At 43.0% G+C, this 12,354-nt stretch overlaps 1 protein-coding gene across 1 annotated transcript; it reads left to right on the forward strand.

The window, feature by feature from the left end:
• The first annotated feature begins 3,521 nt into the window (after nucleotides 1–3,521).
• On the forward strand, nucleotides 3,522–8,824 carry LOC140467226 (uncharacterized methyltransferase YdaC-like). Its single transcript, XM_072563449.1, has 2 exons — nucleotides 3,522–3,999; nucleotides 7,982–8,824. Exons 1-2 carry the CDS (start codon nucleotides 3,564–3,566, stop codon nucleotides 8,179–8,181), a joined length of 636 nt encoding a protein of 211 aa, XP_072419550.1. The 5' UTR covers nucleotides 3,522–3,563; the 3' UTR covers nucleotides 8,182–8,824.
• Nucleotides 8,825–12,354: the final 3,530 nt, after the last annotated feature.

The following is a 12,354-nucleotide window of genomic DNA, read 5'->3' on the forward strand; positions in this document are numbered from 1 at the left end:
CAGTTAGTCTTAAGTCTGTGGTGAGCAAATTATTGGAGAGGAGCTTGAGATACAGCACATATGATTACTTGGAAAATCATAGTTTGATTAGACATAGTCAGCATGGCTTTGTGAGGGGCAGGTCATGCCTTCAAGTCTTATTGAATTCTTTGAGGATGTGACAAATCACATTGATGAAGGTAGAACATTGGATGTGGTGTATATGGATTTCATACACCAGTTGATAAGGTTCCCCATGGTATGCCCATTCAGAAAGTAAGGAGACATGGGATACAGGGAAATCTGGCTGTCTGGATACAGATTTGGCTGACCGAAAGAAGACAGAGGGTGTTAGTAGATGGAAAGTATTCAGCCTGTAGCTTGGTGACCAGTAGTGTTCTGGAGGGATCTGTCCTGGGACCTCTGCTCTTTGTGATTTGTGTAATTGACCTGGATGTGGAAGTGGAAGGGTGGGTTAGTAAGTTTGCCAATGACACGAATGTCGGTGGAGTGGTGGATAGAGTGGAGGGCTGTTGTAGGTCATTGACAGAATGTAGAGCTGATCTGAGAAGTGGCAGATGGAGTTCAACCTGGAAAAGTGTGAAGTGATTCATTTTGCAAGGTTGAAGTTGAACGCAGATTGCAGTGTTAAAAGCAGGATTCTTGGCAGCGTGGAGGAACAGAGTGATCTTAGGGTCCACATCCATAAATCCCTCAAAGTTGCCACCCAAGTTGATAGGGTTGTTAAGAAGGCATATGGTGTATTGGCTTTCATTAGTGGGGGATTGAGTTTAAGAGCTGTGAGGTTATGCTGCTATAAATTCCTGGTTAGACCACACTTAGAATATTGTGTTCTGTTCTGGTCACCTCATTATAGGAAGGATTTGGAATCTTTAGAAAAGGAGCAGAGGAGATTTACCAAGATGCTGCCTGGATTGGAGGGCCTGTCTTATGAAGAGAGGTTGAGGGAGCTAGGGCTTTTCTCATTGAAGCGAAAAAGGATGAGAGGTGTGATTTGGAAGAGGTTTACAAGATGATGAGGTATAGATAGAGTGGATAGTCAGAGAGTTTTTCCCAGGGTAGAAATGACTATCAGGAGGGGACATACTTTTAAGGTGATTGGAGGAAGGTTTTAGGTGAGATGTCAGAGGTAAGTTCTTTACACAGAGAGTGGTGGGTACGTGGAATGCCCTGCCAGCAGTGGGAGTAGAGTCAGATACATTAGGGACATTTAAGCGACTCTTGGATAGGCACATGGATGATAGTAAAATGTAAGGTATGTACCTTCGTTTGACCATAGAGTAGGATATAATGTCAGCACAACATTGAGGACTGAAGGGCCTGTACTGTGTAATACTGTTCTATGTTAACTGTTCTGCCCCATAGGGAGCTGGGTTCATTTCAGCTTTGTCCTGAATGTCTGAAGGAGCTGGGATCAGAATTTCCAGCTAGAAATGTAGAGCACAGTGTTAATGGAAAGGAAAATCCCGACAGTGGGTGCCACTCTCGGGAATATCCAGACCAATGTGCTGTAAACTGTGGAATCCTGGCAGCACTCTCTGCAGCTTTCTTGTTTTTGAATGGCATGTTGCCAAAACAACCTGTTCAGGTGATTTCCTGGATAAAGCAAATTTTGAAGCCTCCTAGAAAATTACTATAGCACAACAGGAGGCCATTCGGCCATGGCACTGGCCTTCCTACTGTACATGTTACTTTCTTTTCCTCAGTTGCCATCCCCATCCAGCCCTGCACACTCGAACCTTTCTGGACACTATCTCAATTTCCTTTCAAAAGCCTTGGTCGAACCTGCCCACACCACACTCTCAGACACTGTGACCAGACCCTAACCACTTGCTGCATGGAAAGTTTCTCCTTATCATTTATTTTTCTTTTGCCAACTGCTTTCAATCGGTGCTGTTTAGTTTTTGGTCTATCCCCGGGTGAGGAATGTCCGTTCTAAGGGTACATTGGAGAGGTTGGAACTGGTTTCCTTGGGGAACACAAACTTGAGAAGAGATTTGATTGAAATGTTCAAAATAATCATGTTTGGACAGAGTGGATGGGCTGAAAATGTGTTGCTGGAAAAGCGCAGCAGGTCAGGCAGCATCCAAGGGGCAGGAGAATCGACGTTTTGGGCATGAGCCCTTCTTTAGCCCTTCCTGAAGAAGGGCTGATGCCCGAAACATCGATTCTCCTGCTCCTTGGATGCTGCCTGACCTGCTGCGCTTTTCCAGCAACACATTTTCAGCTCTGATCTCCAGCATCTGCAGTCCGCACTTTCTTCCAGAGTGGATGGGACAAAACCGTGCCCATTCCCAATGTGGAATCAAGGTGCATAGAACCCAGATAGCAAGTATTCTGTGAAAGAAATGATGGCGACATGAGGAGAATCTTTATCCTCAGAAAGTGGTCAGGATCTGGAAAGCATTGCCCAAGTGTGGGGTTGGGACAGGGCCAACCAAGTCCTTCAATAAGAAATTACATCATGATGTGAAATTAGCCGAATAACGGGAGAAAGGCACTGGCTGAAGTGAATCTTCAGAGATTCAGAACAGATACAGTGGCCGAGTCACTACCTCCTGTGTTTTACTCAATGATTCCATTATATACTTCCGAGTGCCCATTGCGCTATCTGGGAATGTGATGATAAAGGCCTATCACTGGAGTATTAATCCAGAAACTCAGCTCATGTTCTGGGGATGTGAGTTTGAATCTTGGCACGGCATATGGTGGAATTTGAATTCAATTTTTAAAATCTGGAATTATGAATGACCTGATGATTATGAAACCACTGTTGATTGTCAAAAGAAACTAATCTGGATTACTAATGTCCTTCAGGGAGAGAATTCTGCTGTTTGTACCTGGTCTGGCCTACCTGTGACTCCAGAGTGACAGCAATGTGGTTGCCCCCTGACCTGCAATCAGATCAAGGCCAGCCAGTGATGCCCACATCCCACTGATGAATTTAAAGAGTATGGTCTGCACCCTCCCACCCCTTTACAATCTGTTGAGGTTTAGTATCCTTCCTGTCCCTACAGGGCATGTTGGAAGTATTTATTTTACTTGTTGCCTTGTAAGAGGCCCTTTTGGTATGGAAACCAGACTGGGTTCTGCTGCTGTGAGCTGCAGTGAGAACAATGCAAATCAAGAGTATGGTGCTTTTGCCCGAAACATCGACTTTCCTGCTCCTCGGATGCTGCCTGACCTGCTGTGCTTTTCCAGCACCACACTCTTGACTCTAATCTCCAGCATCTGCAGTACTCACTTTCGCCAATTGAGAGCAATGTGTCTAACAGAGATGTTGAGCTGCCCAGGAGTTGGAGCAGAACTGTTCAGAACATTCTCCCCCTTTCTCTGAGTCTCGCTATGCTCTGGCTGCTTTCAGTCTGTTTGCTCAGCACTGTCACTGAACAACAACAGCTTAACGTACACACTCTCAGCCCAGCTGACTGGCTCAGTCTGTTTGTAAACTGATGCTGGGATAACAGTGTATCGTCATCCAAGCTGTCAATCATCCAGCAAGGCTGAGGTTCCACGTTGTGTAACAGGAAGGGGAACTTTTCGCAGCTCTGTGAGCAGCAGCAATGCTGTTCGATCACCTCACCAAACAACTGAGCAAACCAACGCAGGGCCCCTGGGGATGGATGGTGAAAAAGTTCTTAGAGGGGAAGGGTAAATTGGTGGAAGTGAATGCTGTCAAACTGTGTGACATTCAGCCTGAGAGTGTGGTGCTGGAACTAGGCTTTGGACCAGGGCTCGGTCTGCAGGAAGCTGCTAAACGCCTTACACTGCCGAAGGGTAAACTCTATGGGCTGGATTACTCTGAATACATGTACCGTGTAGCCAGCAGGAGGTTGCAGCCTGATATTCAGACCGGGAAGGTGACATTGTTTCATGGCAGTGTGGAACATATCCCTCTGGAAGACAACGTGGTGGACAGAGTATTTCACTGCAACTGTTATTACTTCTGGCCTGATCTGCAATCTGGATGCAGAGACATTTACCGAGTTATGAAACCAGGTAGAGTATTGAGCTGGTTAATTCTGAAAAATCCTAAACCTCAAGGGAAATGCTGCAGTCAGGATGAAATGGTGGGGTCACATATCAACTCATCTCCCTGATTGACATGTCACTGATTAGCCTGGTAGTCAACACTGATTTACTTAAAGAGAGACTACAATAGCTAAACATGGCCCTGACCACTTGTGTGCTTTGAGTAGAACAATCAGGGACAGAAGGATTATTTATAGTGACTCTTCTACAACACCCCTCTTTCCATCGAGATCACCCCCTCACCACTTTGACCAGCAGCCAGATTTTCCGAGAGAGGCTGAAGATGTTTTAAAAGTCCAAGACAAGTCCAATAATTATAGAATCAGTCAATAGTACAGTATCAACAATACTTAGAGAAGGAAGACCTCAGCCTGTAATGCCTGTGCCCATTGTCATGACTGACCGGGGTAGTTTGCTGGAAATCAAACCCCACTATTCCTGGAATTTGTCCTTTCACTGTTTTTGAAGATATTTTATTCCTTCTTTAACAGGGGATTCACACATAAAGGTATATGGAAGCCGCTAGCTATTATTCGGAACTTTCTATTACCTTCACGCAGGTGAGAGAGACCGTGTGATTTTTTTGATGATTTCTCTTTGCTGGCCAGGTGGTTCTGTTCCCCACACACGGCATGGTTACCTGGTTGGGAGCCAATCAGAGTATCGTTGTCAAGAAAGTTTGCTTTTGTTCAGAACTCATTTGCTCTGTGATGTCTGCTTTAGCTCTCAATGTTCCAACATCATGTGGAATACACAGTGTATTCCAGAAAACTGGATTTTTTAAACCATCTCTTTGTACCGTGTTCTGGACTAGGCCGGACCCCCTCAAAATATTTCAAGAAAGTAGCCTGGACCCGAAATTTGCGAGTTGTTTTAAGCAGGTGTAAAATGGATATTCCAGGAGTGATGCAACTGGCCCAACCACTTAGTTTTAAACAAAATAATTTATTTGCAAGATTACCAAATGAAACACAAACAAAAGAGACTGAATACAGAAGAACTTAGTCTATCCGAAAACTCAACAGATTATCCCAACTTAATGACGCAATTTCAAATACTCCAAGCAATCCCTATAAACACTCGTGGGCAAAAAATGTAAAATCAAACACTGCCTTATAGGAGAGAGAGATTCAGCTTGGAACACCTTCCATGTAGTTATTACTTGGACCAGCAGCTGCAAAACTGACTGACTGCTTTCAGTGAACAGCCAGGCTGCTAAAACCAAATCAAAGCAGAGAAAAGCTGAGCTGGGAGAACTGACCACTTCCCTTTCATTGGAGATAAGTTTATTTTCAAAAGATTGAAAGCATTCTCAAGTAGTTAAAACCAGACCTTTTGGAATTGCTGCTTTTACGGCTTCTCTGGGGAAAAAAAAAGCCAGCGACAGCATAACCTTGTGAAAGGATCAGCTTTGTCACAACTGTCTTCTTTAAAGTAGGATCTTCCTTTTTAGTCTAGAGTCCAAAATTAAAGGAAATAATAGGATAGGGTCTTTGCGCAATTTAATTTCCCCCCTGTTTAGGTCTCTCTATCTGTATTCTTTTCCAATTCCTCCCTGACTCTTCCATATTAAAGTTAATTGTAGAGTCCTGGCTGTACTTATTACAGCTTTCTTGTTTTTGAGGTACATGCTGCACAGACAACCTTCATTTTTAGTCCAGTGTCCAAAACTAAAGGAAATAAGAAGATGTAGCCTTTACACTTTCTCCTTTTTCTGTTTCTCTGAGTGTTCTTTTCCAATTCTTTCTTGAATCTTCCATAGTTGCCAATTGTATTATCTACTCAACATCTTTTGTATACAGCTGTTATTTTTGCCTAATCTGTCGCAGCTGCATGTTTTGGTAGGAAGATTGGTGAATTTACTGCATAGCTCTTTGTATTGGATTCACAAATCTCAACTGCCAACCTCACCTTCAATTCATCTCACATACTTAACCCTTTAACAGCAGCTCTCAAAGCTGGATACTTAATTCTCAGAAGTTACTCTAGTCCAAGATAGCTGATGGTAATTTAACCTAAGGGTCACTATGCCTCGGGGAGGATAGGGAATGAGAGGAGTATCCTTCGTGGTATCCTCAGACTTTGCAGGGATTAAACCCAGACTCAGACCATAGCAACTGACTGCAGAAAAATGGGACATGGAGTGACTATCCTTCCTTGACTATCCCGCCCTATAGGGTGGGGGGGACTGTGTTCATTTCAGCTACGCCTTACCTGTCTGTGCAGCTGGGATCAGAATTCCCAGCTAGAAATCCAGAGCACAGTATTAATGGAAGAGAAAATCCTGACAGTGGGTGCCACTCTCGGGAATATTCAGACCAATGTGCTGTAAACTATGCAGCCCTGGCAGCACTCCCTGCAGCTTTCTTGTTTTTTGAACAACATGCTTCCAAGACAACCTGTTCAGGTGATACCTGGTTAAAGCAAATGTCGGGACTTCTCAGAATTATTACAGCACAATAGGAGGCTATTCAGCCCATTCCACTCACCCTCCAAATGAACATTTTATTTTGTGCTCCTCTCTTGCCTTGTCCCTTTAACCCTGCACACTCTACCTTTCCAGTGACTGTCTCATTTTTGTTTTGAACGCCTTGGTATAAGTCCACTGCACTCTCAGACTCTGACCCAGACCCTAACTCCTTGTTGTATGGAAAATGTTTACACTAGTGTCATTTTTGCTTCTTTTGCCAACTGCTTTCAATTGTTGCCCTATCATTCTCGATCTTTTCACAAATGGAAACCTTTTTCTCCCTGTTTACTCTGACCAGACCCATTGTGATTTTGAATACTTTGAATCTACTCTCACTCGATTTTTCATAACTTCTTCATAACACATGCAGCTGGAAGTTGGTGTAATTAGTAGGAATTATTTCCAAGTCTGCCTGACTGAGGAGATAACATTTAGTTACTGGGTGGCAATGTGCCAAAAAGCTCAAGGGTCTCCTTTTTTGGTGGTAATTGGAATCTCCTACCCAGAGATCTTCCAATTTCTGAATGCAGATTGCCAGAAGCTGACCCATGATCGTCATTTAAAACTGTGAGCTGAAATACCGCGTTCCACTGAAGGAACGTCTCAGGTTTCTGAACCAGTAGCAATCTGTTGAAAGCTGCTTGACTTATTGAAATCTCCTGAATTCTGAGGTGTCAGCGTGCACATGTATAGGGAACTTATTCCAATGAGCTGGTAGGGAGGGACAACAGGTGGCACATACCCAAAGGCCAGTACTTCCCCACCCCCAACATCCCACACCCTTCTGATCACAATCCTGATTCTTCCAGAGTTTAATAATCAAGCCAGAGGGCAGAATATTTGCTCCCCACCCCACCACCCCAGAGGGAATGAGGGCAATAGCTATAAAGTATCTTACTGGCTGACATGCCAATTCAGCCTCTGGGCCACTCTTTCACATGTGGGTAGCTCATTAACAGTAGCCAGTTCAAGGAAGCAACTTTCTAGCAGGAGTCAGTTTAGGTGCCTGGAGGTGGTCATCCGATGGGTCAGCAATCCAGGATGGTCTCTCCCAGAAACTTCCCCCTACTCCCTGAGTACAGGAGCAGCCATGAGCCATCTTGGAAGGAGACTCCAACCTCCCCCATCTTCTACTCATTACTGGTGGCCTGTTTGCTGAATCTTTTTTTCATCAGATTTTGACCCATTTGCAGAGTGGAATCTCCATATTGAATCCCTCTCTCTTTTGCTTACCTTCCCTTACAACCTGCTGCACCTCCCTTGCTGGAAGCCTTCTGATTGGCCCTCCTTGTTTCAGGGCGCATCCACTTTTGATGGTCAGGGAACAAAAGCCCAGGTGAGTTCGGAAAATCCACAGCATTTTGATTCCACTGGTGTGGTTGCTTTTTCACTAGAAGGTCTTGATATTGAGATTCTTCTTCACCTAAATTCCAAGAAACAACCTATCAGAAAATTGAGTATTTATCCTTTATTTGACAGGGGGACTGATGGTCACCACCTTAAGCCTGGAAGTTCTAAGGAAGATTGTTGCTGCTGGATTGTTGAAGAATACAAAATGGCCACCTGAACCATACATGGCTACTCTCCGTGACACGGGATTTGTTGACGTGTGTATGGAGCACAAAAAAGATCAAGGGAAACCCTTTCAGGCTATCTTTGCTAGAGCAAATAAGCCGTGAATGTGCTGTCATCTCTGATGCCTCACTAGCTCAATAATTTGGGTTTACTGAGCTATTATATAACCCATTTGTAATATTTGTAGATAAATTGGAAGACACCACTTCATTGAACGTAGAAGAGTACAGCACAGTAGAGATCCTTCGGCCTTTGATATTGTGCCAGCATTTTATCCTATTCTAAAGTCAGACTAACCTGCATTCCCTTCATTGTATTAACTTCCATGTGTCTATCCATGAGACACTTAAACATCCACAATGTATTTGAATCTAGTTCCAGTGCATTTAACCGCCCCACCAATTGGAGTAAAGAACCTTCCTCTGACATCTCCACTAAATCTTTCTCCAGTTGCCTTAAAATTATGTCCCTTCATCATTGAAAAAGTCCCTGGCTATCCACTCTACCTATGCCTTTAACAACTTGTACACCTCTATCAAGTCACCTCTCATCCTTCTTCGCTCCAATGAGAAAAACCCTCGCTTCCTCAACCTTTCTTCGTAAGAGATGTTGTCCAGTCTAAGCAGCATCCTGGTATATCTTCTGTACACTCTGTCTAAAGCTTTCTCATGTTTTCTATGATGAGGCAACTAGAACTGAATACAATATTCCATGTGTGGTCAAACCAGGACTCTGTAGAGCTGCAGCATAACCTCGCGGCTCTTAAACTTAATCCTACTGCTAATGAAAGCCAACACACCATGCGCCCTCTTAACAACCCTATCAACCTGGGTGCCAACCTTCAGGGATCTATGGAGATGGCCTCCCAGATTCCTTTGTTCCTGTACCCTGCCAAGAGTTCTGCCTTTAACCTTGTATTCTGCATTCAAATTCAATCTTCCAAAGCGAATCACTTCCCACTTTTACAGGTTGAACTCCATCTGCCACTTCTCAGCACAGTTCTGCATCCTGTCAATTTCCCATTGCAACCTACAACAGCTCTCCACACTATCCACAACTCTCCCAACCTTCGTGTCATCGGCAAACTTACTAACCCACCCTTACACTTGCTCATTCAAATCATTTCTAAAAATCACAAAGAGCAGAGGTCCCAGAATTGATCCTTGCAGAACACTACTGGTCACCGAGCTTCAGGCTGAATACTTTCTACCACCACCCTCTGTCTTCTATGGGCCAGCCAATTTTGTATCCAGACAGACAGATTTCTGTATATTCCATGTTTCCTTACTTTCTGTATGAGCCTACCATGGGGAGCATTATCAAATGCCTTGCTAAAATCTACGTACATCACATCCACTGCTCTACCTTCATCAACACATTTTGTCACATCCTCAAGGAATTCAATAAGGTTTGTGAGGCATGACCTGCCCCTTACAAAGCCACGCTGACTATCTCTAATCAAACCATGATTTTCCTAGTAATCATAAATCCTGTCTCTCTGAAACTTCTCCAATATTAAAGTTCCCTTTCATTAACTAATCAAAACAGTCAAGGTCTGTGAAGTCAAGAGAATATTTGGCAGAATGGATTACTGGCTGACCTCATGAGTAGAACAGAGAATGAAAGTAATGGTGGCTATTCAGAGTGGCAGAAGGTAGTAAGTGGCATTCCACAAAGGTTAGTGTTGAGAGCATTGATGTTCAAAATGTATATTATTGATTTGGACATTGGGATAAAATAAAACACAATTTCCAAATGTTTGGATGACAAATTTATGGGTGAGGGGGGAGTCATGGTCAATATGAAGCGATGTCTGCAACAAAATACAGGAGGACATTAATCAACTTGCATTGTGGGCAAATAATCATGAAATAAAGTTCAACGCAGGTAAATGTGAGATTGTCCATTTGGCAGGAAGAGGGTTTAATTCATTTGTCACTCAGAACATCAAAATCTTGGAGTGCAACTAAATAAATCATTAAAGGTTGTGTTGTAGGTGAGGAAGGGCATCAAAGATAGCAAATTTAGCAATAGGTTTTAATTGTAGAAGAATAGAATCAAAAAGTAGGGAGATTGTAATCTTAGTTAGGCCATACTTATAGTTCCGGTCATTATGTCATCAAAAGGTGGTAGAGCGAAAGGCAAGGGTTCAGGAAAGATGTTGCAAGGGTGATACCAGGAATGCACACATTTCAAGGTCTCTATTTTCTTGAAAACTAGAAGAGACTTTTAAAATTGTGAAAGGATTTGACAGAGTGAATCCAACTGGAACATATCCAATTGTGGAGAAAAGCATAACTAGAGGCCATGAGGGAATTCAGAAGTAACTTTCCACAGGTTGGTCAGAACATGAAACTCACTACCTGAGACCGATTGAAATTTATAGTAAAGATGCATTTTCGAAGAAGTGAGACAGGATTGTGGGGAGAAGGAAATAAACAGTAACAATAACATGTTCAGATAATATAAAGTGGGAGAAGGCTCGAGTGGATAGCAACTGGTTGGGACACGTGTTTTTCTGTGCTGTAACATGTTATAATTTTAGCCACCTTATTAATAATTACAATAAATGGATTTTTGTAAATGTTGTTTTGAGATTTTTTTTGAATACATACTAATTCTTTTATTTTAATGGTTATGTTGTATCCAGTTGGTGGTCAGCAATTGTGTTAGATGGCAATGAGACTTATCAAATTTGTTTATTGAGAACACTCGTCCAATCTCTCTGGATGTGAGTCGTGTGATTCGAACAAAGGATGAGGGGTTTTGAGACATTTTGAGTTCCATTCTCTGAATGGAATCCTCAGTAATGAAAAGCAAAAGATTGGCCATTCCTCGAACTGTGAGAAATGTTGCTTTTCAGGTGAGATGTTAAACTGAGGCATTGTCTGCCCTTGTGGGTAGACACGTGAATTAAGTGTAGGCTATAACGCCATTTGAATTTGCTACGCTATTCTGTAAGGTTACACCTGATTTAATTTTAATCTCAATTCCACTTTGCCACCTATGCCGATAAATTTTTATTCCATAAAAATAATAAAAGAACTTCAGATGCTGGAAGTCTGAAACAAAGAAAAACCATAAGTTACTGGCAAAACCCAGCAAGTCTGGCAGTATCTAGGCAGAGGAAGCAAAATTAACATTTTAGGTCCAGTGACTCTTCTTCAGAACTAATGGAAGCTAGGAAAAGGTTTTTATATAAATGGAGGGTATGGGCTAAGTATTGAAGAGTTGGTGGAGATGGAGCCCAAGGAGAGAGAAAAGCAGTTGGACAGACAAAGGAATAGATAACAGTCAACCAAGGAGAGTTGTTAATAGCTGTTAATGGGGACTATTAGTGACAGAAATGGATAATGTGTAATAGCAGACAATGTGATTAAAAGGCCTGATATGTGGGGTTTGGGGAAGTGTGCTCAACCCTTATAATTGTTGAACTCAATATAGAGTCCAAAAGGCTGTAGAATTCCCAAGCAAAAAATGAGGTGCTGCTCTTCCAGCTTGTGCTGACCTTCAGTGGAGCACAGCAGCAAACCTGAGGCAGAGGGTGGCCAGGGATGTGTTGAAACGGCAGGCAACTGGAAAATCAGGCTCTCTTTTGCTGACAGAATGTAGGTGTTCTGCAAAGCAGTCCCACAGTCTACTCTTCATTTCCCCAATGTAGAGGAGACCACGTTGTGAGCAGGAAATACAGTAGACTAGATTGAAGTGCAGGTAAAGTGCTGCTTCATCAGGAAAGTGTGTTTGGACCCTTGGATACTGAGGAGGGTGAAAATAAGTTGGCAGTTGTTACACCATCTGTGGTTGCAGAAGAAGGTGCACTGGGACTGTTGGGAGGTCTTGGGAGTGAAGGAGGAGTGGGTCAAGATGTCCTGGAGGGAACAGTCCTTGTGGAAAGCTGATAAGGGAGAGGAGGGCAGGGGAATAGTTGTCTGGTGGTGGCATCCTGCTGGAAATGGCAGCTAATGATACTTTCCTTATCAAGGCTATCGAGCTCTGCCTTCAAAGTATTTCAAAATAATACCTCCACCACCATTTGAAGAAGAGAGTTCCAAAGTTTCACAACTCTGTGAGAGATGAAAAATTCTCCCTCTCTGCCTGAAATGGAGAAACTTTTTTATTTTCGAACATTAACCCCTAGTTCTAGATTCTCTCGCCAGAGAGTTTGACAGGGCTTCGAAGAACACACATAATCTGTCTAGAGTCTCCGCTAACATTTATCCCATAAGCATTTTAACTAAAACAGATAACCTGATCATCATCACAACTTGACTTGTGGA

This window comes from Chiloscyllium punctatum, chromosome 45 (assembly GCF_047496795.1).
Source record: "Chiloscyllium punctatum isolate Juve2018m chromosome 45, sChiPun1.3, whole genome shotgun sequence".
Taxonomy (NCBI): domain Eukaryota; kingdom Metazoa; phylum Chordata; class Chondrichthyes; order Orectolobiformes; family Hemiscylliidae; genus Chiloscyllium; species Chiloscyllium punctatum.